Raw genomic sequence first — 27,881 nt, 5'->3', positions numbered from 1 at the left:
CTTTTCCTATGAAATGCTGCCGTTGAAAACAGCCAGTGAAGTGCCTCAGTCCTCCTTCAATCAAATCCCCCCAACTTGATCACGTGGGTATGGGTGTCCTTGGTTCACTGAAAAATCTGGCCCTTTTGTTGTTGAGAAAGTCAAGAAAGTGCACAGGGCGCCAGTTGTGGTCCCCTGCCCAGCAGCTCCAGCAAAGTCCCGTTTTATCCACATATTGCATCCTTGCTAACCTCCTAAAAATGAGGTGTGGCAGGGCAACTTTTTTTTTTTTTGCTATTTTCTTCTCCAAAATAGATGTCATATATATAATATATACACATTCGTACATACATATCTTTATTAATGTGATGTCCAAAAAAAAATTAAAAAAGAAAAAAATGTACACATTATTACAAAATTGTAACAAAGACTGGACAGTGTTTCTGTTGTTCATTCGTTGCAAAACGAAAAAGCTCAGTGAATCTTGAAAAACCCTGGATGAGCCACACGTTTGTGGCAATAATGCTCACTAAAACAGTCTCTGATTGGTTGTGTTATTAAACCTTAGCAGAAAGTGACCAATGATGGCAAGTACTGGAGATGACGGCAAAGTGATAAACAATAGGAGTGTTGAGTTGGGTGGAGGGAGAGTTCTGAGGGAAGTTAAAAGGCAAATGGGTTCAATAAGCTGTTCAAGAGTTCAAAGGAAATGGAGAGTGTATTCACATTAAGAAAGCACAGGACAATTTTTGTGGTCTTTTATTACAAAATAGTGCTACAATGAACATTGTATCTCTCCTGGCCTTTTTTGTCTGTCATTGTCCCACAATGCTATTCTAAATCATAGCGGAGTTTTATTTCCATTTGTTGGTTGTGAACACTTCAGAAAATGAAGGCTAAACCTTGTTCTGTTACGGTCAGTGTGTTTGTATGTGTCTGTCCATCATCCTGCCTTACAACTCAATGTGTGGTCTGAGAGGAGGCATAAACAAAAGGTCAGACTGCTAAAACAAACAAAACAAAACAAAACAAAAAGAAACAAGCATTTGTGTGTAGGGCAGCACATAATTCGCGAGGCAGGAACCCACCCCAAAGTGGCAGTGGGACTCCGGCCTGAGTCAATTTGCCAGATTCTTGAGGAATAAAAACCAGGATGCCTGAGCCACACTGGCCTCTACAATTTCAGTGAGTGTCGTGCCAAGACAGCCATACCCCATGAACGGGGACATGTCTCAGAAGGCTTGCTGAGCTGGGTTGTAGTTGAAGGTGGATGGCACATGAGGCCTTTCTTCTAGCTTGTCGTATTCCAGGTGGAACTCCTTTTAAAAGTTAAAAAAAAAAAATGCATTGGTAGTTGCAATTGGATTACTTAAACAACAACACTGCGAAATCTGTTAAAAAAAATATCAATTACAGCACTTTCAAGACAAAATCACTGTTTAGTTACCATGTTGGTGAATGAAAGAGCGACAATTCTAAACAAATATAAGATTAATGAACATACTAGTATATCTAGATGTTTACCTTGGCTACCTTCCTCCAGTTAAGACAATCAAAGAAATAGTATGTCCCTCTCTCGTAGGTGTTGGTCTTTAATGTGGGTTCCATGCCTGGTGCTCGTGTGATCCACACCCGCTCCTCCTTATGGTACCTCCAGTCCCGGTTGAAACTAAGGACACAACAAAAAAAAAAAGACATTAATACACTGATAATTTGAATTATCTTCATAGTTCACTAAAACCATCGCTATACTGGTGCTTAAGGGTTATGTTATCCAGGGAATCTTCAGGGAAAGCCCTCTTATGCATTTATATAAATTACCTACAGAGGGCGCTTAGCTCCACAGAAAGCAGTCAGAGAAACAGACATTGTTTTACCACACTGATGGTAAAACAGAAAGGTGAGAGATCCAGAATAGTGAAAATTACACATATACTCTGATCATTTTAAACCTACTGTTTTACATTTAGTACACTCGTGCTCAAAGACTGCTTCCTCACAAAAAAAAGCTCTCGTTAGTGCTTTGAATCCTCCATTCAATCAACACCTCTGTTAACAAAGAACGCCTCTATATGTGTGCAGATGCTAACAGATGTAACAGCTGTTCTAAACCTCTGGGAATCTAGTGCAGTCTCTAGGACACAAGCTGATTTATTCATAGATCACTGACAAGAACAATCCTGGACATACATGAGAAACTTAAATCCCTATCTAATGTGCCTTTGCATACTTTCAGCTCTTTATTCCTCTTCCCAGAGATGCCATCCCATGGCAGTAAATGGGCAGGGGAACACAAAAGGGTTGCCAGCCCATGATGAGAGTGCCTTCAGGTTTCAGTTTTCCTTGCTGGACAAGGTGTAATGGGTGTGGCATTCTCACAGAGTCAAGATGAGATAAACTGTATCTAGAGCACCTCCACAACCAAATGGAAAGGACTTGAATGTTTATCTGATCTAAAGTAATTTTGGGGGTAATTTCAAACCCATGACTGCACATTGGCCATGCTTCCTTTTGTGGCACGGTTAGGTTCTATGCTCTGTTCCTTATATATTCAGCAGTTTGATGACTGCTTCTGCCACATCCTTTTCTCCTTGTGACTGAACACTGTTACTAAACATCTAGACATCTCAAGCTTCATTTATAGTTGTTGGAAAAAAATCATACAAATACTATACACACACACACACACACACACATATATATATATATAGTATTTGTATGTTGTATTTGTATGGTGTACCAACACACCAAGAAAAATTCCATGTAGGGATAAACCTACTTGGCAATAAACCAAATTCTGAATGAATTCAAGATGTTGACAGATTCGAAAAAGCATTTTGCATTTGCAGACTGCTAGTAAACTGTCCCTTTCAAACGTTTATATATCTGTCATATTTGCCCTTAAAGCAGCCTGTCCCCCCCTGGGACTGCTAAACGTCATTTGAAGCCAAAGGGTCTGCAGAGGTAAATCTGCCTTATAACTGCACCCTTAGCATTTAGTTATTTATTCTCTGTTCTAGTCTCCTGTAAGGTTTAATATGTAGGGCCTCAGCAGAAAACCAGCAGAGCTGTGTGGTGTTGTGATACCAATGACAGCTCAGCGTAAGAACTGGGGGACAGTAGCTGACACAGGATTCAGTCTGTCATTGGCCCAGAACTGTGTCCGTCCGACTGCCAGCACACACAGCGTCACATCCAGCTACACACTCACTACTGACAACATCCAGGAATTACAACTCAAACAAAATTCACTATCAGTTCACTCCACAGTCCCCAAAGTCTTAAAACGTACATACATGCTTACAGCAGAAGGGTGTACTTAAAAAAACAAAAAAAACAAACAAAAAAAAAACACGTCAAGAGACCGTCCAAGACCTTGAGATAAATTACGTTACAAATCTGTGCATGTGCTGGTACACTTCATCATTCTGTAGCCAACACTATCGCAAAGTTAAAAAAAATCACCATCCTCAAATCACAGAACTGTCCTTTTCTCTTAACACAAAAACACACACCAAAGAAAATAACTGTTTTATACGTACAGCTCTACCGCTGCTAGGAGCTGTAGGAGGTCTCCTCCATTCATGTAGTACAGGTAGAATAGTAGATCCTCTCCGTACCGTGACAGTTTTATTGCAGCAAGCTATGGAGGAGCAAGAGAGCGACATTTCATTTGTCTCAAAATGGCAACTAACGACAAAAGTCGATTAATCAGTTAGTTGGTCATAAGCATCCACACTACCTGTGTACACACAAGCACACTAATAAAAAAGGTGGGACTCTACCTATGGGGGGATGAGTATTGTCTTACAGCTATCCACTTGTTTGAAAAAAGCTTGTTTTGTTGACGCTAGTGCACACAAACAGGGTAAAATAATAGAGGGGGGAGGGGTAAAAACAAAAGTGTTAGCTATCCAGCAGTGCTTCAACCATTCTCAACCCCAAACAACTAGACAGAAATGAGTTGAGTAAGAGCAGTGATTATTTATGAGGGAATAATTATTTTTGGTGAAAGTTGCCAAGTTTTGGTCTGCTAACCAAAAAGTCAGTATTACACATACCATCCAAACACCTACCTTGTCCCTTATGTGGATGTTGGTTAAATACTCGGATGGAACATGGAAGTCTGAAAGAGAAGAGAAGGTGTATAGTCAATGAAGCTTAGGACACTTGTGCTCAGTCCACTCTGGCTGGGTAACACACTCACCAATATCCTGAGGCCGGCACGGTGCTGATGCCCAGGGAGATGCAAACTTGGGGTAGAGATTTCTAAGAAAAACAAAAGAAAATACAAAATAATCAATGATCTCTCAGAATGGTTGCCTTTTAATATGTTAATTTCAACTAATATGAGTCTAGCCACAGAAATTAAGTTCTTAAAACAATGACTGACATTTCCTTTATCTAGTGTTATGGAGCAAGTCTAACATGACAAAACCTTATCTCATTTCAACTAGCTTTTTAATCTGGATGGAAACAATAGCTAGTGAGCAGCATGCATTCCAGCCTGTGCTTCTGAAGCCCAGCATGGGACAGCTGCTAGTTGAGCAGTGTCAGACAAGCCTCCAGGATGAATGATGAATGAAGCCCTTTGCTTGTTCCTCTTCCAATGACTGGGAGTCATTTGTAACCCAGATATTGGGGTGTGTGTGTGTGTGTGTGTGTAAGGGAGTAAGGGAACATGTGTCACTTCAGGCAGCATGCCTCAAAAGATGTCACTGAATACCTCCACTTCTGTTCTCTTCTGTCATCTCTCACTCTGACAAATACTCTTTCCCTCTCTGGTTCCATCACATCATAACAGACCATCACAATTACTCCTTGGTTCCTTCTTAACAAACCGTCAGAACTGCTCAAGGACCCAGCTCAAAGGCAATGACAGGACTTCCCATATCTTCTGTGAATAATACACAGATCCACTGGGCTGTGCACTAACTACAGACATGCCTGTCTTCATTTATTGGCTTTGGCCAAAAGAGTATGAGATATCTGAAGGTCACCAACTGACCAACACCCTCTGTGTGTGTGCGTGCTTATGTTTATTTTTAACAAGCTTGGCCAAGTTTAAACACAAAAGTGCCGAGTAAAAGTGCTAACCTAAATAAAGTTGGGAGAAAGGTGAATCCAGAATCAGCCTGAGTGACAAAAATGCCACAGCCATTATCAATGAGAAAACCTTCTCATGAAGGTATGCCAAACTGACAGGCGTCACTGTCGCTCTCACCTAGCAAACTGTGACACTGCACTGTCTACTGAACCCAGTGAACCAAGACTCAACCCTTAGAGTCCAGTCTATTTAAGACAGGAAAAAGTGCAACAGTATGAACCAGACAATATGTGAAGTGGCCAGTCTAAGAGAGAATACAAGAGGGATAATTTAGCTGTAATTAAGATTGAACTGCAGGCAGCCTTACAGAGCTAAGCCAAACAGCTTCAATAAAAAAGCCACAATTTAGGTGGCATGCAGCAGAAGACTGTCAAAACATGGCACACAAAATGAAAGGTACTTTAATCCCACCCTGAGAGGGGTCAGGGCCACCATAATAATCATAAGCACTTCACTGTCCTCTTAACCGAATGCAATATAAGAGGAATTGTTTAGGATCTCAGGTTTAAAAAAAAACAAACAAACCATCATTTAATGTCAGATCAACATATTGATTCAAAGATATCTGATTAGTGCCTGATGTGGACATAATTTTCCTTTATCAGCTCTGCTCTATATCCTGTCTGATCAACTCTAACGTTTCTATTAACTTATGAAGCCTAAAAGCAGCCATTCAATGAACACACAAGTTCAGTAAGTCATTACACACTCAGTCTCACAGGGCAGTGCTCAGAGACAGGTTACTGGAGGGTTACTCACTCCGGGGAGTTCAAGTTGAGTCCTAGTGTCGTCAGGTCACTGCCAAGTGCCAAGTGGACCATACCTGGGTCTGTCTCTGCCGCCCTGATGAATGTTAGCAACCCAATCATCCCAAACTGGTCTGTTACCATCCCCGAGGGAATGTTTGTCACCCGACCTGGAACAGACAGAGATGAAGAGGAAAAGGTCTTTTACTAGTAACAACACTGTGAGACAGGACTCTACATGGCCAATTTTATCATCATGTGAGATGTTAGGAGTTTGTCATGAACCAGGTGAGGCTCACCATCAGGTAACACCTGGATCCCTTTCTTCTGCTGGTTGTTGTTTTGCGCCGTTGAGCTCTTGTCTCCAGGGAACTTCGGCCCGTCTGTGTTTGATGCGTTTTTGCCAGATGAGTTTAAATTCTGCGGAGGAGACAGAATTACACGCTGTTGTAAACAAAGGCTCTTACTTGAGTCAACTGCTCTAGAGTATAAACTTACAAAATCTCCTTTTCTGTGTGAATGCAGATCCAGAGCAAACACTGGTCCACTAAGAGGCTTCATTAATGCAAAGGCTATGTTGGAACTTTACCAAGAAAGGGCACAGGAGGCCCCCAGAGAATAGTGTAGTTCTACATAGTTAATTAGTGTAGAACCCGGGTTCATCACTGATTTCATAACATGCTCTGAGTCTGCCAAGACATTTAGCGTCAAGTAGCAGTCCTGTATAAGTGTGGAGATAACTGTGCTGCTTCCAACGTAGTAGCTCCTACACTGACGAGAGAGACATTAACTAGGGCAACCCACAGCGTATTCCTGATTGGTGTTCCAAGAAACGGCAAATAAGCAGTCAGAAACCCCTCTCCTCTCTCTTTTGGGGGTGGAAATACAGGTCTTTGAAGAGATGCTACAGCATTAACTGTGTAACCACAATCAGCCACAATTCATCACTGAAAGGAGAACTCCGATCAGCAGTTTTCGGTTGAGTAAGGGGTCATCTCCCGCTGAGAAAATCCTGTTCTGGCCTGATCAGCACAAGCTCATTGTATTTAATGTGAGACTAATTACACTCAGGTTTCCAAGCAGGTCCAGTCTCATACGACAGTTTCAGTGCTCCAACACCACACAAATGGAAATTAGACTACATAGACTGGAGAGGGCAAGTCTGTTCACTTTAGGCAGGTGGTGAGCTAGATGTACTCACTGATTTGCTGTCGTCGTTGCTTGAAGTAGGGTCTTTGTAGTTAGGCCCAGGCAGCGCAGGGAAGTCCTCATTGTGAATGGAAAAATCTTGGGACTGTTCATTTGATGGTTTTGTGACCATTCCAACTGCATGGTGATGAAAAAAAAACAGTCAAAACAATTGCAAACAAACTACTGAAAAGTCATGATTTGTATCTTCAATAAGAGGAAGGGACAGGACGTGTCGAGTGTTTGACAAGCTGCAGCCCGCAGAGCCTGTGCATACAGTACACACTGTCTTACCATAAGGAGCCCTCCCAGCCAGTGGGTTTAGGAGTGGAGTCGGGTTGCCACTTCCTTCCCTTCGACTCCTGTCTGCTAAAGCTGGGAAGTCAGATAGATCCAACCCTGTCACATTTTCACTGCCATCTGTAAACACAGATAACCAAAGAGGGTCATGAGAAACCGAAAGCTTTACCTGACACACACGCGCACACCCCCCCACACAAACAGATCATTTTAAGTCCAGGGTATAGTAAGATTTGCAGTGATGCTTACCTGTCCCATTAAAGATGTTGTTTGATAATGAGCTGCTCATCCCAAAAGCTGGCGTCCTGTTCATACCAAATCCTGACATACTGAAACAGAACAAACACAGGCATGATCACACTCATAAGGTTACAATCATTCAGCTTCACCTGCAAATGAAAGGGCATGTTGCTACAGACTCTGATAACATCTCAAATGACATGCCACCCCATAAACCCACTGCGCCACACAACACTAAGCCAATGTTGGCCCAAACGCGCACAAGCAACTGCTACCCCACGACCCCTTATTCGCTGGCTTTGAAAGGTCAGCAGTGTAATTCAATCTCAGTGACTGAGAGCTTAATAAGTCAATTAATCGATTTCTTGCACTCTACTTTTAAGCTTGGGTAAAAAACACCTACAAAGTAGGATTTCACCACAGCTTCACAAAGCTGTAATTTCTTCCTTTCTCGCAGAAAAATCAAGGGACGGTGTTATACATCAGTGTCTGCACTGCTTGATGCTTCAGAGATACATATGCTGTTGATCTAAACTCCAACTGTGACCCACCAACCATGAGAGTGCCTAAGGCAAGTTTGTCAGATATATCTACTCTAAAGAGGAGAAAAACACGTTCAATGCCTCTAAGAAACCTCTTAAGCTATACTCAGAAGCTAGGCCCTCAAACACAAGACACTATATAAACCCTCAAGCAAAGCCTTCAAAGAAGCCTTATGCTCCCACCCTTAAAGTGAAGACTTCAGAACATCTGTTTGCACGACAAAAATCTTTCATCAGTGTTTTCAAATGGATCTCTCTTCTGACAGAAACATCTAAACACATGTTGCATTATTATTGCATTATTAAATGCTGTGCAATTATCAAGGATGTGTACAGTCATTAAGAATTTCACACATCACTGACAGCACTTCCTACTATAACTATGGCAATGTCAGGATCCAAAAAGACACAAAGAAAATACTGATTTCCACCCAACTCGGAAGAAATCTCTAAAGTCTTATTCATGCCAGATTATGTGATGACAATTAATAGATGGTAGAATATTCTCACTTCACAATGATTTGTCATTCCTTTGGTAGAATGAGCACTCCACTGTTTCACTCTCAGAAACAAGAACAAACTGTCTTGATATTGTTTCTTTTCACAAGGAGACTTGACAAAACAGAGCAGAGCCTTGTCATAAAATAGGGCATAAATGTGACTTGGGCCTAATTACCAAAGCATCAGTGATACTCATTTGCTTGCACTCATAATCAGGTTAACATCTACTTTATTATGTACTCTTTATCATTTTAATCTGATTTTGATCACTGATGTTTGTTGATATCATTGATATTTGATCATGTATTTGGATGACATTAACAACAAAAAAAACCCCTCTAAAACCGATGTAAACAAGTTACCTGATTGTTCACCCCCATTTTTTAAAGTTCATAGCGCTGTGAACACAGATTCTGCTACACAACAGCAATTTTGTTCTCTCACAGACTGGAGTGATAAGGGTCTTTTTCTGTCTGGATGGGACCATTTCCACAGACCTGTTGATGGTGAGGGGCTGCCGAGACTGCTGCTGCTTTGGCATACAGATGATGCTTGGTGAGCTTCTGTTTGGGCTGCCCAGACCCGAGCTGCCCATGCTGTTGGTCCTGCCAGTCATGCCCATGCCCTGGCCCACCTGTGAGTGGTTCATCATGTTCCTCGTATTCATGGGCAGGATCCCCCTGTGGACCCAAAAAGACAACTTTTCAAGACAATTTTAGACCCAGTCTCCGACAGTACATTCAGCTAATTGCACTGACCTTACACATTCTCATTTCTTTTTTGCCCCCTGTTTTTTTTTTTTTTAACTTTTCAATTAGAAAGATTGTTTGTAACTGCGCTATTTTTAAACTGTTGCTAAGCGATAATGCAGCTAAGGTGAAAATGGAACATTAATCGGCCTGTCCTGTCTCTTTGGATATGTTTGTAAAAGAGAAACCCTGTGGAGAAACTTTCTTTAGTGCTCAGTAAAGCTTACCGTAATTTCCGCTAACCTACCTGCTTGGCGAGGGTGGAGTATGGAGGGACATTGTGGGGACACCAGTGGTGGGTGTGACGTGGCTCGGTAGCTGCGTGCCCTGTGTTAAACTGCGATTCAACTGCGGGTTATTGTTGCTCATACCCCTCATTGGGAAGCCCAGTGCACCTGGGGAGTAAAAACTGTAGGTCATCGTGTGCTAACGGTGAAAGCAGCATTAACAAGCAAAACACTCATTAACAATGTCTACCATGGGTGTTCTGTACCCTATGTAAATATGGACAGTGAAAAAGCCCTGAAAGCCTGTACTGGCTCTTTGTACAAGCAGTGATGACACCACCATTGTGGGAGTATCTTCTTTATGGTATCTATGGCAACAGCCCACACACCTGCCTACATCTCCTCCAGAGATGTTACACGTTCTAATAACTGTGACTCGTTTGAAAGCCTGCCTGATGGACCGTTTGAAACTGTACTCTCACTTCTCTTTCACAGACCTTCTCTATGTCAAAGAACTCATACACGTTTTCTCTGCACCACAAGAACAGCTCTATGTGCATGTGATCACATTGTTTGTGGTGTGTAGAAATGAGAGACATTCAATTAAAAATAAATAAATAAATAAAAAGGGATCTCTAAATCAAAAAACATGCTGACAGCACACACATAATTCCTCCACTGTATGAAGTGCTATAAGAAGCGACCACCGCAAAACCATGAGTGAAACGGCTTACTCTGTGGCCCGTATAAACTTGCGCCAAGCTGCGACAATTGACCTGATGATGATGGAGAAGGAGATGCCAGCATCTGAAAAAGAAAGAGAAAAACACATGACTTCCCTATAGGCATCCATAGCTTTCTTTAAACTAGCTGTCTGATTCATTTCACAATGAACAGGGCAACTGACGTTAAACTCTCAGCAAAGAAGCATCCGATTAATCCGTCATTTTGACAAGATAAACATAAACGGCACATCACCCATGCAAAGCATCACAAGCCATTTCACAGAGGGTAACAAATATGGTTATCACTAAAAGGAAAAAAACCTAAGATAAATACTTTGGCTAGCCCTCCACAGATAGGAAAGAAGACAGGTGGTCCATAGTATGAAATAACCAGCAAACTCAACATGACTGACACAGAGGAACCTTCATAAACATAAACAAAGTAGAAAATAAAACAACAAAAGTATCTCTCCAACTCTGCATCAAATCCATGACTGTTCACCGATTTCAATTAAAACACAATGCATGAAAATATATCCTGTACATTTCTCCACACTTTGCACTGGCCAGAATAAACACCTGGTTTCAAAGTCATAACTAATCTTCTACAGTATTAAGTACATATATATATTGCTCTTGCCAAGGCTGTTACGCTGGGGTGAGGAGGAGGGAGTAGGAAAGACAGGACTTGCTTGAGGTTTAACTGCTTTGCTCAAGAGCAACATTTCTGGACATGGTCACAAATATGCCTTTCATAAAACTGGGTTCCAGAGCACAGTCAGCTGGGGCACAGATGAGACTGCTCATTAACTAGCCAGTACTGAACAAATGCTCCAGTCAATCACTAAGGATTCTCTGCGATGGATTTAATGAACCCAACAATCACAGACGGAGGTGCTGGGTCAGCAGGATCCGATCTAATTTAAAATACACTTCAGTCCTAATGCCAAATTCCACAGGCATGGACTGTTACCTCAGGAATTTCCTGCTATGGACAGCATGTCTGAGGTTTTTACTTAAGCTCAGGGAGAACAGAAGAAAGATAGGACAGTGAGGTAAGAGAACTCACACAGGGCTCAAATTAACTTTAATTTAAATCAATGATGGAATCTTCCCTGTGCTGTGACTACTTCCTTCTACATTTAAAATGTCCTCAATTTTATTTATTTCACTCCCAGCAAAAATCTCAAGTTTGCCTTCCCCAACATGCCTCAAAAGAAACGTGAATTTGACTCTGGTAACTGCACAAAATAGCAACCATGATCAAGGAGGAAATGTCTGCTAATCTGACAGGCCTGAATAGAAATCCCTTAAGATGAGGCAAAATCTATCTTCAGTCTGTTCCTGATATGGAGTCCTCCCCTTTCCCATGGCTACGTTAAAAGTGAGATAACTGTCAAGAGTCACCTACTAACAGTGAGCTAAAAATGTGGCACTTTTCACAGGCTTACAGGTTTCCTATGGCTAGACTATGCAAACACAGTTCCCACAACAAATAGCTACTGTTTGACTGTTTGCCTGAAGCAGCTGTGAACGTGGAAATCTACAGAAAATGACTGCTCACTTCTGAGAAAGAATATCAATTTTTTAGGCACAAGTTAGGGCTACTGACACTCATGCAGCAACGAACTAACTCAGTAACATGGATGGATGGTGCCATGGATCACTGATAAGAAAACGAATGTTAAAGCTAAAATTACACTGGATAGGTGCTCAGATGTAGGTATTCTATTTAACGACTTAAATGCGTATTGGCATTATTTAGGCTCTGCACACAGTTGCAAAAAACCTGTATATATGGGAACATCCATGGGTAACCCATGGAAAGCTGCTGATGGTGATAATCCTTTCCATTTTCACAAAGTCAATCTACAGGCACAAAAACAAGGTGGCCTGCAATGACACACCACAGTACTCAATTCCCACCTGTCTAGGTAAAGCACGTTTTAAATCTCACTGCTGATCTGCCACACCATCCCAACTGTTTCCTTGCCATTTGTCAGGACAGTCTGATAATCCATACAAAAGCCCTGCACTGGCCTTTAGTCAAACCACATGCCACATGCAGTGTGCTCAAAGCACAAACTAAACAACAAGTACACAAACTGTCCACACCGTGTTTATTGTGGATTTTGAACGTAAGAGCCTTGCTCTGATGATAAGCATTCAGTCATTACCTACATGACAGCTTCATAGAAAAACTACACAAGTGGGTGACCAAGCTGACCTCTGCATAGAACTTCTGTGTCTCATATTCCCTGTCATGCTGTCTCACCTGATCTCATTACTATGTTTTACTAGATGTGCTTCTTGGGGCCATTGTGTCAAGACGGGTCACTCTCCCTTTTATCGCTCAGTGATGGTTAACTAACAGTCAGTAATAGTGATAAAGAATCAGCACTTCCCCCAAGCACATTGCACCCTTTGATGAAAACATCACAACACAAAACAGCTTCAAACTTCACATGTGTGAGAGGAAGCATGTGGTAGCTTCACCAAAGTGATGGCCATTCAAGGGCGAAGACTTAGGAGAGCAGGGCTAATTGGACAATCCAAACTGGAGGAAATGAGAAGACATCTTGAGAGGTGTGACTTGTTCTGAGTTTATAACAGTGCTCTGAGGCTGTAGGTGGCTGTCTGGGTAAAACAAAGAAATTGTTCATGTATATAAGAGAGTTAAACCACAAACAAAGGTCCAGGAGGAAATCAAAATTACGCTTATGCTATTTCAAGTGTTTCTAGGTCACCACCTGTCAACAGCATCATCAAAGCCAAATGCAGCATGGTACAATGGTTTTTGATGTTACAGTCCAGCACAGAGGACACAGTTCAGATTTGTCTCATGGTTAACAAACCCAATTAAAGGAGCACACTCCACATGGATGTCTGCACAGTTACACAGAACACACCTTGGAGAGTTTCAAGTCTAACACATGTTAGAGGCATGTAATTAGTGGTAATCCTGCCCTTGATAATTTAGAATTTAAACATTTGTAATTAAGCATTTCCTGAGGCAGCTACAGTAAATCATATGATTGCTACCTCACTAATTTCCACTAAGGCAGTTCAGGTTACTGTAATGTGACAGCCAACCTCAGATACTGCTTAGGTCTGACTGATGGAAAAATAAGTTAAAAATGTGAATTGTGTGGTCCAGGACAAGGCATAACTGCGGTCACATTATTTTTGAGGTAAAATAACGACTTGAAATGAGTAAGAGTTTAAACTTAACTCTGAAACTTTAAAGAAATTTATGGCAAAACATCAACCAAGCAAACACTTTTTCCAGAACAAAAGCAATTAAAAGGACATGGACAACAATAAGAGCATGCTAGCTCTCTGAAGAGAGCTGAATCTCATAGCTTACTGCTCATGGACTGCCATGAAGCAGAAGTTACTATATTGAAAATATATTCATGCTCCAGACCCACGCCACGCAGCCCTGACCCCAGAGGGTCTGCAGAGCAACAAGACAACTGCCTTGCAGGGGGTAGTGAGTTTGGAACATGCTGGAACTTACGTCTTTCTCTGATCGATGTTGGAACATCGATGGCTGGCCGTAGTACATGCTTTCATCAGGGTAGTCACTTTCGACCCCCTCTACAAACTTCTTTCTCGTAGCACTAAACATGCTGTTTGTCACCTGCAGAGGGGAGAGAGGGAAAGGGTTTTAATTGGCTATCACCAGAAGTCAGTCACTCAGTAAGGCCCTCCCCTTCTTTTTGGAACAGTTCTCCTTCTTGGCAACCGGGGCAGAGGAGAGTGATCAAAACGGGACATGGACAGTTGCCGGAGAGGCTGGCACAGCCTCCCCTGCCGTGGCACTCAGGGGCACACAGAGAGTGGAGGTTGAGGAGCAAGTCTGTTGACATCAGAGCAAACATGTCTGCCTGAGGGCTACTCTTATCAGAAAAAAAACACATTGAGGTCTCATAAGCTCAGAACTGCAGTTCAAGATGTCCAGTTACTCGTTTAATTGCCCCTATCAAAGCAAGTATGGTATTTTTACAGTGGAACTACACTGGATACACTCATAGTGAGCTACTTTGTGCACAATACAGAATGCACACTGGTCAGACCATGATGAGGGCCAATACAAGAGTAAATTATGAGCTTATTCATCCCTTCACAATTAAGTCCTGCATGCCTAAATACAGATTAATGACTCACAACCAAGGTTTAAGTCAATTTTGACAAAGCAATTCAAAGCGTACATCAAAATTTGTTCTTTGTCTATGTAAACTGCCTGTGTGCAGCAGTTGTTCTATACAGTCAAGTATTTTCAATCAGAGACAAACCTAAGCCAAACCTAAAGCCCGGCAGCACCACCTTTCACTTCGTTTCTCGTAATAAAACACCTCTCAGCTTTGAATTTTTTGCCAGACCTAGGCCACGCCATTTTTAGAAAGTGAGAGAATGAAAAATAACATTAGTCTGAGAGCTTTACATCCACCTCTGAGCTTTTTTTCTTTATTTGTTAAATCACATCCTCATGAATACTGAGGAGTAACATTACTTGTTTGAGAAGAAAAGGTTAGTGCATTGACTGTGTGAAACACAGGACACAGCACATTAGAGCGAGCCCTTTTTAGCAAACAGTGTGGTAAAACAAAATCAAAGAGCAAAACATAGAGGGGAAATCCCCGTGTTCACGACTTCTGTATGATCTGGAGTGTTAAAGCCTATTTCAGCTTTCAAAACCCGCTGAGCAGTACTGCAATCCAGCACTGACACTGACGTCAAAGCCCATACGCATCCCAGGTGGCTGGCACTCTGAAAAACTAACAGAACGAGGCTGGACACTTAAGAGGCAGTTCTCCCTCCATTAAATACAACCCAGTTTTCTTTTTTCCCCCCCCAACAATTCATCGTGGACCATGTCTTTCCAGGGAGCAGTTAAATTTTTAAACAAAATTACTTCTCAAAGGGTAGGATAATTAAGCATGCATTCTTGGCTGCTCGTTAAATCTGGGGCAGAGGCTCGACATCACAGTAATCAAGAGCAGGCTAACCAGGGGAGCACTGACATCAGTCTCCTACACAGGGTGCAGTCTGGCTTTCAATAAATGCCCTCTCCACAGGAGGGGAAATCATTATCTGACTGCCTGTTTACTGTCTGTATTAGCTGAGTAAGAAACACTTACACATGCTTGCCTTCTGTTCTTTTTCTCTTTTCTCTTCTTTTTCAAAAGGCATATGAGTGAATAAGCCCTTTGTAACATAATCAACTGGAATTAAAACAGAACATGGGCTTGTTAAGTGATTGATTCATCACTGGCTGAAGCTACACAAATATAGATTAGAGGAGAGAGGAGGAGAAGACAAAGCTGGAGAGATGGCACTGAGGTATGCTCTTTTAGTTTGACACTATTTTTGCAGAACAGTGTAAATAAAAGGATAGGTACCCTCCCCTCGGTAGAAAGGAGGCGATTTTAGTATCCCTGTGTTTTTTTCTTAATTGGAACAACTCCAGAGTCTCAACAACAGAAGGTGCCAACAACACAAACCAACACAGGACCAATCATCCCTGAACAAATTGAGAGGAACATAAATAAGCTTCATTTAGCTAATACAAAGCCATAACTGCCAAGGCGTTGAACGAGAATACAAATTTAGATGACAAACTTTTCTACTCATATTTCCATTTTGTGAAAGTAAAAAAAGAAAAAAAAAATTTCATCAACAATAATTGTTGCAGCCCAGAGCCACCGGAGTGACATAGGCTACTGAGTAGGTAAGCACTCATCATATGACCGTTATGCTGAGATATGGTGCAGAGGTTTAGCGAGCAAGCTAAGAGGAAACCTTTAAACCTCTCTGAGAATTGGTCTAGTTTATGGCTCACACTGAGCATGCAATACAAAAATGGTGCGAGGTAACATCCAGAGATTATCCTGACCACAAAACAACAGAAGAGCTATGCCCTAGTCTAATCAGACTTAATCTATGCCTAACACAATACAAATTACGACAATACCTTGGATACAGGGGGTCATATCAAAATGTAAGACAACAAAGAGTCTAGGCCTAATTCCAGATAGAAGATATCTGGAAAGAAAAGGGTGATGGGCAGATCAGACCAGGAGAGTTACGGACAACTAATCTACAATGCCTTCTTAGCTACCCTCTCACTATCCAAAGAACTTAAAAGCTTAAGGAGTTAAGCTACACTGTTATCGTAGCAACATCATGACATCTTGCTTACCTTGACACAGAGCATCACATGCCACTGACTACATGACAAGCATGAGCAAATGACTGCTCCTTGACAAAGACAGAGTTACAGTTAAATGTGTCAGCAAAGTAACACACTCGGCTATCTTGTTCAAGACTGAGCAGACCAAAAAGGAAACATATCCTAATACAGCTGACCATGTTTCACCTTCTGTCTGCCTCTCTGAGGGGTGGCTCAGAGCAGGAAACTGAGGCATTACAATGGAGACTTGCCGCAAGGCAAGAGTGAAACACAAAAGGAGAAGACAATGTCACCATCTGTGCAGCCAGAGTCCATGTCCCATGACCAACACAGCTCAGGTCCATCAAAGAAAATTCCCATCTCACAGGCATCCTAACAGACCATTACTAATCTTACTAACAGCTCAATCAGAAAAAAAAGCCTAAACAGAAATATCTAAATCGGAATAGAGCAAAGCCAAGTAAGATCAATCCCAATGAGATGTCTAGTTTACATTCGTAATAACCATTAGATAGAAAGATGTTAGCTATTGGTAGCTATGTAAAAGTTGAAATCCCACTGCTTTCACAACCAGAATATTTAGGCACTTTCTGCAGATGTTCCTCTGCCTCATGCAACATGCTAAGCAAAAGTAGTGGTTGCAAAAACTGCTCTTTTGACAAAATGGTGTTTTTATGCTGAAAACTGAGAGGATTGAAAACAGTTGGATGGCTGGATGGGAGAAAGGTTTGAAACAATGATCTTGGCAAAATGTCGAATGATATTAATTCTTGAGGCCTTTTACTCCGTAACTGCATGGAAAGCACATTTTGTTGTGTCTACCATATTTTAAGAAATGCTGTAAGCCCAAGACGTACACCTGTAAACAAAGGTAACATGCTGAACTAATCCTACTTCTGTGTTATCAGCCTTGTCCAGTGATGTACAACATACCCTCAGACTGCCATTTAAACACAAAGCTATAGGGCTTGGAAGATGATCACTGCATCTTTTGGATTACCAGTTCTGTTCACATTTTAGCTAGTTTGGAATTACATCAAGCAAGTTATTCTGAGCAAGAAGTCTTCTTTTGCAACAAATGTTCAGTATGTGATATTTATATTTTGCAATGCTTAATTAATGCTGAAATTCAATCCACATGTGTTTTGTCAATGTAATCCTGAAAGTGATCACATGCTCTCTCTGACTTGAGATTCTAAGATGACCTGAGATGTTTTCTGAAATAATATAAGCAGCCTTTCTGTCTCAGGTGAATGCCTCACCAAGAAGTAGACTAATAGCAATGAAACTTGTATTAAATTTGGATTTTTGTGGCAAAGAAAGCTCTGCTATTTTTTTATTGGCATATGTGCTAAAGAATGACATCAGACAAAAGAAATAACAAGAAAACGCTGCTATGCTGAAAGGATGCCCGCATTTAAGGATTTTACGACTAAAATACAAAAAACAGTCATTTCAAAATCATTACACTCTCTTACAACAGAGATCCCAAGAAATCTACGAAAAGTCTAAGTGAAATACTAAGTGAAAGTCTGGACTGAACTCACAGTCCTGTTGATAGAATCACTCAGAGACAAGTCATGCTTTGTGGCATGGCACATTATCATGCTTGAAATATTCCTGTGTCTAAGACTAAACTGCAGCCATGAAGGGATACACCTAGTCAGTGGCAATGTTAAGATATTCTGTAGCAATCAGACATCACTATCAAGAGAGCGAACATTTGCTAGGAAAGCATTTTCCATTCCACCATTCTCACCAATCTTGACATCGGCCGGCACACCTGAGTCACTTCAAACCCTCTCTCTAATTCCAGGACAAGGCACCTGCCCTGGAGGGCATTCCTACTTCAGATTCAATTTCTTCGAAAGGGTAGTTCAAGTAGTTAATCAGAATGTGATGCCACTGTCTCCAAAATAAGCCATATGGACATGCAAAAATATAAGAATGAAAAGTGCTGTCTCTTTTAATGTAACTGGGACAGATTATTGTGTAGTACTGTTGAAAAGCTTTGCAGCTTCATCTTTTAGTGTTTTACATGCTAGGAGAGGACCGTCTGAGTTCCATGTAATCGATTCAAGACGTGTTTCATGTGGCATCAAGTCACTTAGCCAGTGAGGTCAATTCATTCAGAGGGAGCCTTCCTCAGTACCGCACGGTTTAAAACTCCCAGTTCACTGTGTCTGTCACGGTCTCCACTCCCCAAGGGATGATTCTCTCCCTTCTAGCCAGATTTGGGTCAGTGCACTGCTGTCAAACTGATCCCACCCACTAAGCCTCGAATCCTTCCAATGGCAACATGCAGCCATGCCCTATCCCAATTCATTTGAGCTGGACAGCTGGAGGGGGTTAAGGAACGAGGAGGGGGTGCACACAGAGGGATAAGTTAACCGGGGAAGGGGGGGGTCTTAACCATACAACAGAACAACTCCCTGATAATGTTAGAGATGAGAACTCTACTGGGCATGTGCATCCAGTGGGAGCTTCATTCACAGTAATTTTTGAAATGTTGCAGGCTATATCCCCTCTCAAATAAACAAAATAATGAATTATGAAACATTTAACAAGCTTTGCCTATATGATTCATACTAATGGCTTTTCCATTTGATCTATGTAACCTTTTCACTTGTCTTTTGAGCTGTCTAATTTTGTCCATCTTTTCATTGTGATTGCTGACTGAATAACAAACCCCAATGACTCCTCTAGCAAAAGAACAAAAGATACAACAAGCACATATCTGGAATCAAACCATACTGACATTTACCTGAGCAAGCTGGATCAATGGTTTCACCATTTCTTGGAGGCAAATATGAACAAAAACAGCCTTTGGTAAACTCAGGAGGCAAAAGTATCTGCCAAGCCACAGCTTTAGAGCCTCTTCCATCAGCATTGCAGGATCAGTAGCTTTAACTTGGTCTCTGGGGGAGGAGCTGGATTTGCATACTAATGTAGTGTATCAACATATCCTGAGTTTCTAACTTGATCTTGGAGGATGGCGGCAAAGCAAGGTTTTTTCCAGCTGCCATGGGTAAGAAACAACTTGAGCACAGAATGCCTCCCAGGAACGTGGATGCTGACACCTTACTGAACGTTAACAGCAGGTGACATAGCACTTCCTGACAGGACATGACGTAGCACTGATAACAGGCAGCTGGAATACCATCCATTTGTGTTGTTATTTCAGAAAAAAGGCCTTCAATATAACAGATGGATAGTTCAGTTAGAGAATGAATACAAACCACTGGTAGCAGTGGGACTGACAAGTGCTTTTAATCAGAACTTTCCTTGTGGTTGTTTTTTCTACGCACAGCCTGGCCATCTCTCCCACAGTGATTAAAACAGTCACCACTTCTTTTATGCACACCAACAGAAGGTCGATTATTTGACCATTTAATGGAGTACTATGCTACTTCTTCAGTGAGCATATTTTTCAGCGTTCTCAATGAGGAACTCAAATGCAGAGTGAGGGACAAGTTCAACCCTTTTCAACAACCGTTCCTCTTACAGATCTTAGACCCATCCTTACACAGCTGAAACCACTTCCGTTTGGAGGCTAGCCAAATGCTGAGGTAAATAGGGACTAAGGTGTAAGAAGCCCCAGTTTCTGTTTACAATGAAGCACAACTCAAACACAAACCATCCTCCATTTCATGAGATCACCATTCACTCCATGACTTGAAAATGGGTTGTGATCAAGATAAAACTTCAGTTTTCCTAACACAGAAAAGTCCTCCAAGGGGAACCACTGACAAATGTCAGTCATCCAGAAAGATGTTCCACATGCACTAGGATATAGAACTCAACACCCACCGTACTCAATGTCACTTACTAAGACACAGCCATGATTTAACCTGACTACTGCCTTTATGGCTGACTCTGTCTTTTGCCTTTGTACAAGAACTGACCAAGAGAGTAGCCAACAACAAGCCAAGAGAGCATATGAGTTTGACTCTCTCACGGTATTTTTTCCACAGAGTTTGGTGGGTGACAATCATTTGAATTGTAAACAAGCCAGCTGTTGAATTACATTTTAGGCAAATCCGTGATTTGTGCAAAGATTAGCGAAAGCACACACTGCACTAAATTCTGCGAGAGTGCTTTCACCATTCTGATTATTAAACAGTCATGCATTTACCTGCAACCAACTTAATAATTTTTTGAGCTGTCTGTTTATTAATTGTTCAGGTGGAAGAAACCATTACAAAAAAAAAGGACCCCAGAGATGCAAACCTTAAACAAAACACTGAAGACTATGTTTAGCCTGCTCCAATCATATGTCTGCTAGCAGCTTTGACCTACAGTTGACTTCAGCCAAAGATGAGGCCAAGCATATTTGAGCACAAGTTTCATTGCAATGAGGCTCTCCTTGAGCTTGCTGTTGTTTAATCAAGCATACAGGTTTGGGTGGAAAAAATGATGAATTTAAATGCTTCCCATCCACCAGTTCAATACATCTCAGCCAGTTTTTCTTGCTTTACTTGCACAAAAAAAACTTCCTCACAGCATCAGATCACAGTTGTGAGCTTACATTGACATCAGACTGCTAAAAAATGAAAACGTCTCTTTCATTTAATCCTGCATGGTGGGGGCGGGATAGCTGCAGTAGCCAGACTGGATATTTCTTACCATTTCTCTCCATGTAGTTCAGTGTGTAGTCTTTCCTTTTGTTATTCCTGCAACAACTGGTTTGCTCAATGACCACAGCCTATATTTGAGTTATGTTCTGTTTCACTGCTCTCAAATACATAACGTACTATACTAGTTATGCTTCTGTTTTTAAATGTTAATCAGATCATCTCTAGGGATGCATCATCATACAATGTCCACGCACTTGGTAGCACCTGTCTCACCCTGCTTAGCTGACCTTGGATGAAAATCAGAGAGAACCAGGCTGAGAGATATAGCCCTTGACAAAAAAGGAAAATGTAAGACCAGAAATAACATCAGTAGCACAAAGATATTACCACTGAAAAGATAAACGACATCTGAGAGGCCACTGGAAAACCGGATGGAACAGTTCAGGATTGCTGACTATGTAAATGATGACTGTGAAACAACAACCTCAACAAGTTGATTTTTCCGAATATTTCTCTTGTGATAGATCTGTTATCCATCAGCATACAGCCAGATTGATCTGGAACTAAGAATCCCCATTTTAAAGTGACTATAAAGTGCAACGATGCATTGTAGACAGCGGCATATGTCTGCAGTGCACAACAGAGTGGCCATCTGCACCACCAAGTTTACCACTGCAACATAAACAGTAAGAATATCCGCCACATCCAGAGCGGCTTAGGCATATAGCCTAATCGGTGTTCCCACCCCTCATGAAACTGAAATATCCTCAGAGGGCCCATTCACCAGCTCTGCTAGATGAAGCCCTGATCGGCCTTGAATGTGTCACGTGAAATAAGCAGTGTCGTTTACATACAGATGACAGGAGAGAGCTTATTAAAAACGCCAGGGGCAGCACATCAGTATTCTCCAAGGTAGCTCCTGCATTTGCCCACCCTATCTTCATTCCACATCTCTTGGACTCTGACAGCACTGACACTCTCTGAGCAGAACACTCATAAAACTGACTTATAAGCCACAAGACAATATTTTCCCACAATACTTGTCAATGCCACTCCTGCCAGCCAAAAGTCAGACTGAGGTTAACTCTAGAGTTAGGTCTTGCAATACACACATTGTAAAACGCCCCCCCCCCCCCCCCCAACAATGTTTTGTATGTTTAATACTGCACTGAAAATGAAAAAGTCATTTTTTTTAACCAACTTAATTAACACACTCTGAACACTCAAGTGTCTGATTGTGAAATACCACATCTGTGACTTTACCCATAATACTCTAGCCCAGCCTAGCCTACATCATCTTCAAACACTAACATATCTGCACTTCATCTTGATACAAGTGAAAGAGCAGCCTTTGCCACAAAGGATTCCCCACCACTGACAGACTCATTGAAATGTGAGTCCTCCTTCAGCAGAGGTTGCAAAAAAGCACACAGCCTTAGTGAGCCGGCCCCCTCAGGCAATTAGAGCTTTCTTCGATTTGATGGAGAACACTCTCCTACTACAACCAAAAATCTCTTTTAAAAAATATAGGGTACGTCATGAAAATTTTGTTTTGTCTTCTGACCACTGTTTATGCTGAATTTTCAATCAGCCATCCTTATCAAAGCCGGCTGTCCAGCGTTTGTACAAACCAACATCTGTGACACTTTGCAAACCATTTCAATTAAAATGGAGTCAACTAACCATATTTGGGCAAAGAGTAAAGCAAAACAAGCATGCCAAGTCACTTAGAGCAGGTCACAGATGGGGTTAAACCTGGGCTAAACCAATATACTGAGGTCTGAGCGACAGAAGAAGGCGGTACAGAGACGTTGCCTTGGCTAAGGAAGTCCCAAAAGATTTCCAAAGGAGGTAGTCCACAGGGTTAAATGTCAGTGTGTAAGTCTGTTTGTGAGCATCAGTCCCTAAGGATTCCCTTGAGCTATGATGTGTCTGTATGGCTTTTCTATTTTCCCAAAGGTTTCCCATAAGTCTCTGATACGATTCTGTTTTTAACACCGCAGAGGCCTCCGTCACAGCAACTGTTGTAATAGGTATCAGGAATCCAAGCCCATATCTGTGTATGATTGTGGGTTAGAGAGCATAAAGAACGAAAGTTTCAGCATGAAGCAAGGCGCTGAAGTGAGAGCACTTATCATGCACTGGGAGTGTGATCCTGTCAGATATTCCATCAGTGGAGATTCCTCATAAAGAGGTGAATAGAGGCTGCTGGGAGAGATTCTCAGCACTGCAACTCGCCATTTTTCCACCTCAGAGCTGACATAAAGCAAACTACACATATCTGAGGTTGGCTAAGCCTCTCAAGGGATTCTCTTGCAACTTTTTTCACGATGCTCCTCCTGGTGAGCAAGATCTTTGATGTACAGTTTGACTAGCCATATACCACTCCCGTTGTTCCTTGAACATTCAACAGTGTTTTGAACAGAGTGCATACAGCAGGATATAGCCTAAACATTGAAATTGAGCAATTATATAACAGACCTTAATAGCCATATTACCACATTTTCAATTGTCACTCACTTGGCTTGTCTAATGTAGTTTCTACCTTTCCTCTATTCTTTAGATAGGATATTTGTACATAGGTCTGAATAATAGAATAAAGCTTTGATTAGTGTGGATAAAAAATAATAAAACCATGTCAACATGCTTGTCACCACTGCTAAATCACAGGACACCACTACATCTGTAGAGTGTCTGTTAAAACACTTTAACTTCAGGTAGGCGTTACATGAGACCTAAACACTATTACAGACTTAGTGATAGGCTATTCAGAACTGTGGATAGTTCTTTTCAATAACTGACATCACTCCTGTCATGAAAACAACATACAAGCAGCTGTTTCTCCACTACCTGTACAGGAAAAACAAGGGTAGTGCATTTGATAATGATTAATAAGGAGATCAAACAAAACTTAAATACAATATCACTTTTCACTGCAAGCAGTACTTAAGAGCAACCTGCTCAAGGTCCAAGAGCAACATTTATCAATAACAGGTTTGGTCTTTAGCCAAAACTTAAATGAACATGAAAGGAAAGGTGTCTCTTTAAGATCAATAATAAATATTTGCACAGGTCTCTTTTTATCGAAATTCGAAACACTGTATTATTGAACATAAGAAATTAGTTAATGTCTTTGTGAACAGCTTGTGAAACAGCTTGTGAAAGGTATACAAATGATAAAGAAAAACTGTCACTGACAGATTTAACCAGCACTCCCGACGCGTAATGCCTGTAGGAAGCTGCTTGTTCTTTTCTATGCGTGAAACAAAGAGAACGTAAGTGTAGCTAAACATCGTAGTTGTCGACTCATGTCTGGCTCACACTGTCACGAACGAATGGAAAAACTGCCTGGATCATAAAGATGATGAATTCTGTTCTCTGAGAAAGACCAGGTTTCTGTTAGTCCAAACAACGAACGCAACACTCAGAGGAAAGTTCTGAAGTGAAGTTAATGCGAACTCTTCACTACAGAGCCTGATTCTTTCTCTACCATTCAAAGGCAAGGGATATCCTGCGAGGAACCAAAGCTACTGACTTCAAACTCCTTATGTTGATTTCAATTATCTTTTCAGTCTAAATGCTTAAAACATGTCCTCATGCAGATGTTGAAACGCACAAACGTGAGAAATCTTACAAAGATCCCTTTAAAAAAGGATTAATAAACCTTTCAATACATGTTGGTCGTTCCACGTTAGCCCTTGCTATCTGTGGTGCTGAAACTGTGATGTAACCCACAACTTTACTCCTAAAAGACTGGCATTTCAGAAACTCCGATAGCAAACCCGTAATACATAACAAAATAAAGACAACAAATGTTAGTTCATATGTTTTTGCATGTTTCTGTGGATTAACTTTGTCAGCCGCCAGCTAGCTCACAAAACATTGGAGGCAAATGAATGCAATACAATTAAGCATAATAGCTCTCTACCTAACTCCCCAACACTATGACAATATGACCTATTTGGAAAACAAACCTTACTGGGTCAGGTCTTTTCACTGGTGTACACTACACCTCGAAGTTGTCTGTCTGAATGAAGTCAACCGAACTGGTAAGAGAACTATTTTAGCTGAGTTTCTCCGTTATCTATAGCTGCAGAGACAAGTCGGCTGCAGCCAATTAGCTACACAAGCTATGCTAATTCAAATGAATTTAGTTTCGAGATATAAACCCTCTCATTACCAAATATGCTAGCACTCACAGAGGCCAGTCACAACTGAATTCGACTATTGCTTTGGCACTACAATATTCAAGTTATATAGCATGAAAATGGAAATTGGTCCACAGCGTTCAGATCCACCAAGCGTACGTGGTGATTAGCTATCGAGAACCTAGCATGCTAACAGTATAGCTAGCTTATAATATTGTATGCTAACTGGAGCCTTCTCATCAACCATTAAAACCCTAGCACGTTTACTGTATGAGATATCCCTTTAAAAGTTAACGCACTGGCCAGCAGCGTAGAGATTTCTGTATGTTTATCAAGTTTTAACGTGACATTATCCAGAGGCTTCAACAGCTAGAAAGTGGCTAAGTAGCTCACTGGCTAAATGCTCTGCAACTTGGGCCTGCCTCCTTTCCCCGGTCCCCCTTCCCTCTCCATTTACACCGCCTCACACAAAAACTCCGAACCATCAAGCTACCTATCGGCTTTGGCCTTATAAACTGGACCAATTTCCTCTGAAGTGGCATCGTAGTGTGCCGAAACGATTGGGGTTCGACATGCATTTGTTCCCTGGTGGGCCGATGGGGATAATCTTGAGAAAAAATCATATGAAAAATACACTCACCGCATTAATTTCTCTTCTCTTCGCAGATCCAAGATGGCTGTGTATTCGACAATCGAGAATGCTAGGTGAATAGCCTTTACCCTCTGACCCCGTTGCGACCTCTAAAACAAACAAAATGCATTTCTAGAAAACGATTTTCTAGAATTTCACTTTCACACTCATGCTACGTGACAGTTCCGAGGCCAATGATCTTGAAAACAGAATACATTCCCTCAGATCCGGCTGACAGACAATGTCACACATTTTGTTTTTAATAATTAACAACTTTCTGATGAACTGTAATCATTAGTGAGATACACTCTAACCATTTCTGTGCTGACCATATATGTATTAATTTCCTATTAAATACAACCCACGAACTGTGAGTGTGATGTGCATACAATTATCAAATATGTGTAAAATCTTAGTCGACATATCCTTTTATCACAATGCTTTTATGATGACAGTATTTACAGTGCTTATGTTTCTGTTTGTGTGTATGGTTATTCTATAATTTGTGTTACAAACATGTTCCATGTTTAATTTTTTATTTTTTTCTAAACGTTTTCAGAGGATGAACTAAATATATGTTCCATGTGCTGCCAGTCACTTCATTTTGGTACTAAAAGCTGCCAAAATCTCCCAGCAGTTCTTCGTCTTTCTCAGCTTCAGCTCCTCCTTTCCACTGTTTCCCATGGCCCGACACATTACCTACCTTCGTGTGTTCTGTCCCACATTTTCAGCTTGAAGAGGAAACAAAGTGGACGTAACAATACTGATTATATAAAATCATCCGTGTAACATCACCTGTACCTGTATCACCTGCTTTTCTCTGTTTCACATATGAGATACCACACAACCCTCAAACCAACCACTCCACTCTGCTTTAAAAGTCTGTCATGAGTGGTCATCCTGTACAACTGCTTTGTGACAATGTCCCTTGAAAAAAAGTGGTACAGAAAAGAATACTGAACTGAACTGAATCAAATTGTATTGAATCATCAAATCTTTCTTTTATGGACACTTTGGGGATTCAGTTTACCATTTTTACTCTAGAAGCCTAAAAAGAGCGAATTTGTTGCAAATTATTCTCAGTCACAAGCTGCATTTATTTGCCATAGATTTACTTGTTTACTATGTCTTAAAGATGATCTTGAATTTTACATATTATAATTCTCTTTCAGAGTATCTTTTACAGGGCATTGATATCCTATCCCAAACTGGCTGACTAAAAGGGGAAACCATCGAAAATTACAACCCATAAGAGAGAGGGGAGAGAGTTCGCACAGATTACAGCCTGTTATATAATGTCTGTTTAACTTCTTTTCAAACTAGCCTTGTTGATGATGATTTAAATTTCTCACAATGAGAGGACATGATTATTCATTTATATGCTTTTCTGCATAGCATATGTAGCCCATGAAGTCCCACCTCCTGCAGTGCCAAAAGCCTGATGTTTTCTGAAAGGTGCAGCATAGCTATCTGTTTGATTAAGAAGCCATCAATCACAGCATTGCCTTGTGTAAATAGTATAGTCAGGTTCAGGAGAGAGCCACAGATTTCTGCAATGAAATAAATGGACCAATCGTTGTGTAGATTGATGCTTAGTTAGGCAATGAAGATGACAAGCAGAATGGAGTTTCACATTATGATTTGCATATCAACTGACATGATGAAAGAGTTATATTTTTATATTTATTTACCAAAGGCACAGAAAAAGCTACCACATATAAAACAATAATGAAGTGCATGATGCTTGTTTTTTTTTATGTTTTTTTTAAAATAAAATATGTTGACCGGCTTTATTTTTCATTCTTTTTTTTCCAACCATGGCTATATGCTTTTAGTGATTCTGTTTTTAAAAATCTAAAATGCACAGCTTCTGCCTTGTGCAGTCGTTCTTCAACTTTGAAGAAAATGTCACAGCCAGAATTCTTGTTGGTGAAGTGCTTTCCTCTGATAGATTATGAAATAACCATCTCTTGAAAGCCCTCTCTTTAGCAAAGACCTTCCTCTTTCATTTTCATGGTTCTTTTG

At 41.0% G+C, this 27,881-nt stretch overlaps 1 protein-coding gene across 1 annotated transcript; it reads right to left on the bottom strand.

The window, feature by feature from the left end:
- Positions 1–371: 371 nt before the first annotated feature.
- On the bottom strand, positions 372–25,917 carry LOC115812139 (CCR4-NOT transcription complex subunit 2). Its single transcript, XM_030774630.1, has 15 exons — positions 25,866–25,917; positions 13,825–13,947; positions 10,314–10,386; positions 9,600–9,747; positions 9,101–9,283; positions 7,570–7,649; positions 7,315–7,440; positions 7,034–7,158; positions 6,132–6,252; positions 5,846–6,002; positions 4,187–4,248; positions 4,056–4,105; positions 3,522–3,622; positions 1,504–1,648; positions 372–1,298 (listed from the first exon to the last, which is right to left on the bottom strand). Exons 2-15 carry the CDS (start codon positions 13,933–13,935, stop codon positions 1,212–1,214), a joined length of 1,569 nt encoding a protein of 522 aa, XP_030630490.1. The 5' UTR covers positions 13,936–13,947; positions 25,866–25,917; the 3' UTR covers positions 372–1,211.
- Positions 25,918–27,881: the final 1,964 nt, after the last annotated feature.

This window comes from Chanos chanos, chromosome 1 (genome assembly GCF_902362185.1).
Source record: "Chanos chanos chromosome 1, fChaCha1.1, whole genome shotgun sequence".
Taxonomy (NCBI): Eukaryota; Metazoa; Chordata; class Actinopteri; order Gonorynchiformes; family Chanidae; genus Chanos; species Chanos chanos.
This window is presented reverse-complemented; position numbering and strand designations above follow the sequence as displayed.

Coding starts and splice junctions, on each gene's coding strand:
- LOC115812139 (XM_030774630.1), bottom strand. CDS start 13,935: ATGTTTAGTGCTACGAGAAAGAAGTTTGTAGAGGGGGTCGAAAGTGAC. Junction 7,650..9,100: donor CAGCCCCTCACCATCAACAG/GTCTGTGGAAAT, acceptor GTTCTGTTTCAG/TATGTCAGGATTTGGTATGA. Junction 7,441..7,569: donor CAACATCTTTAATGGGACAG/GTAAGCATCACT, acceptor CTGTGTTTACAG/ATGGCAGTGAAAATGTGACA.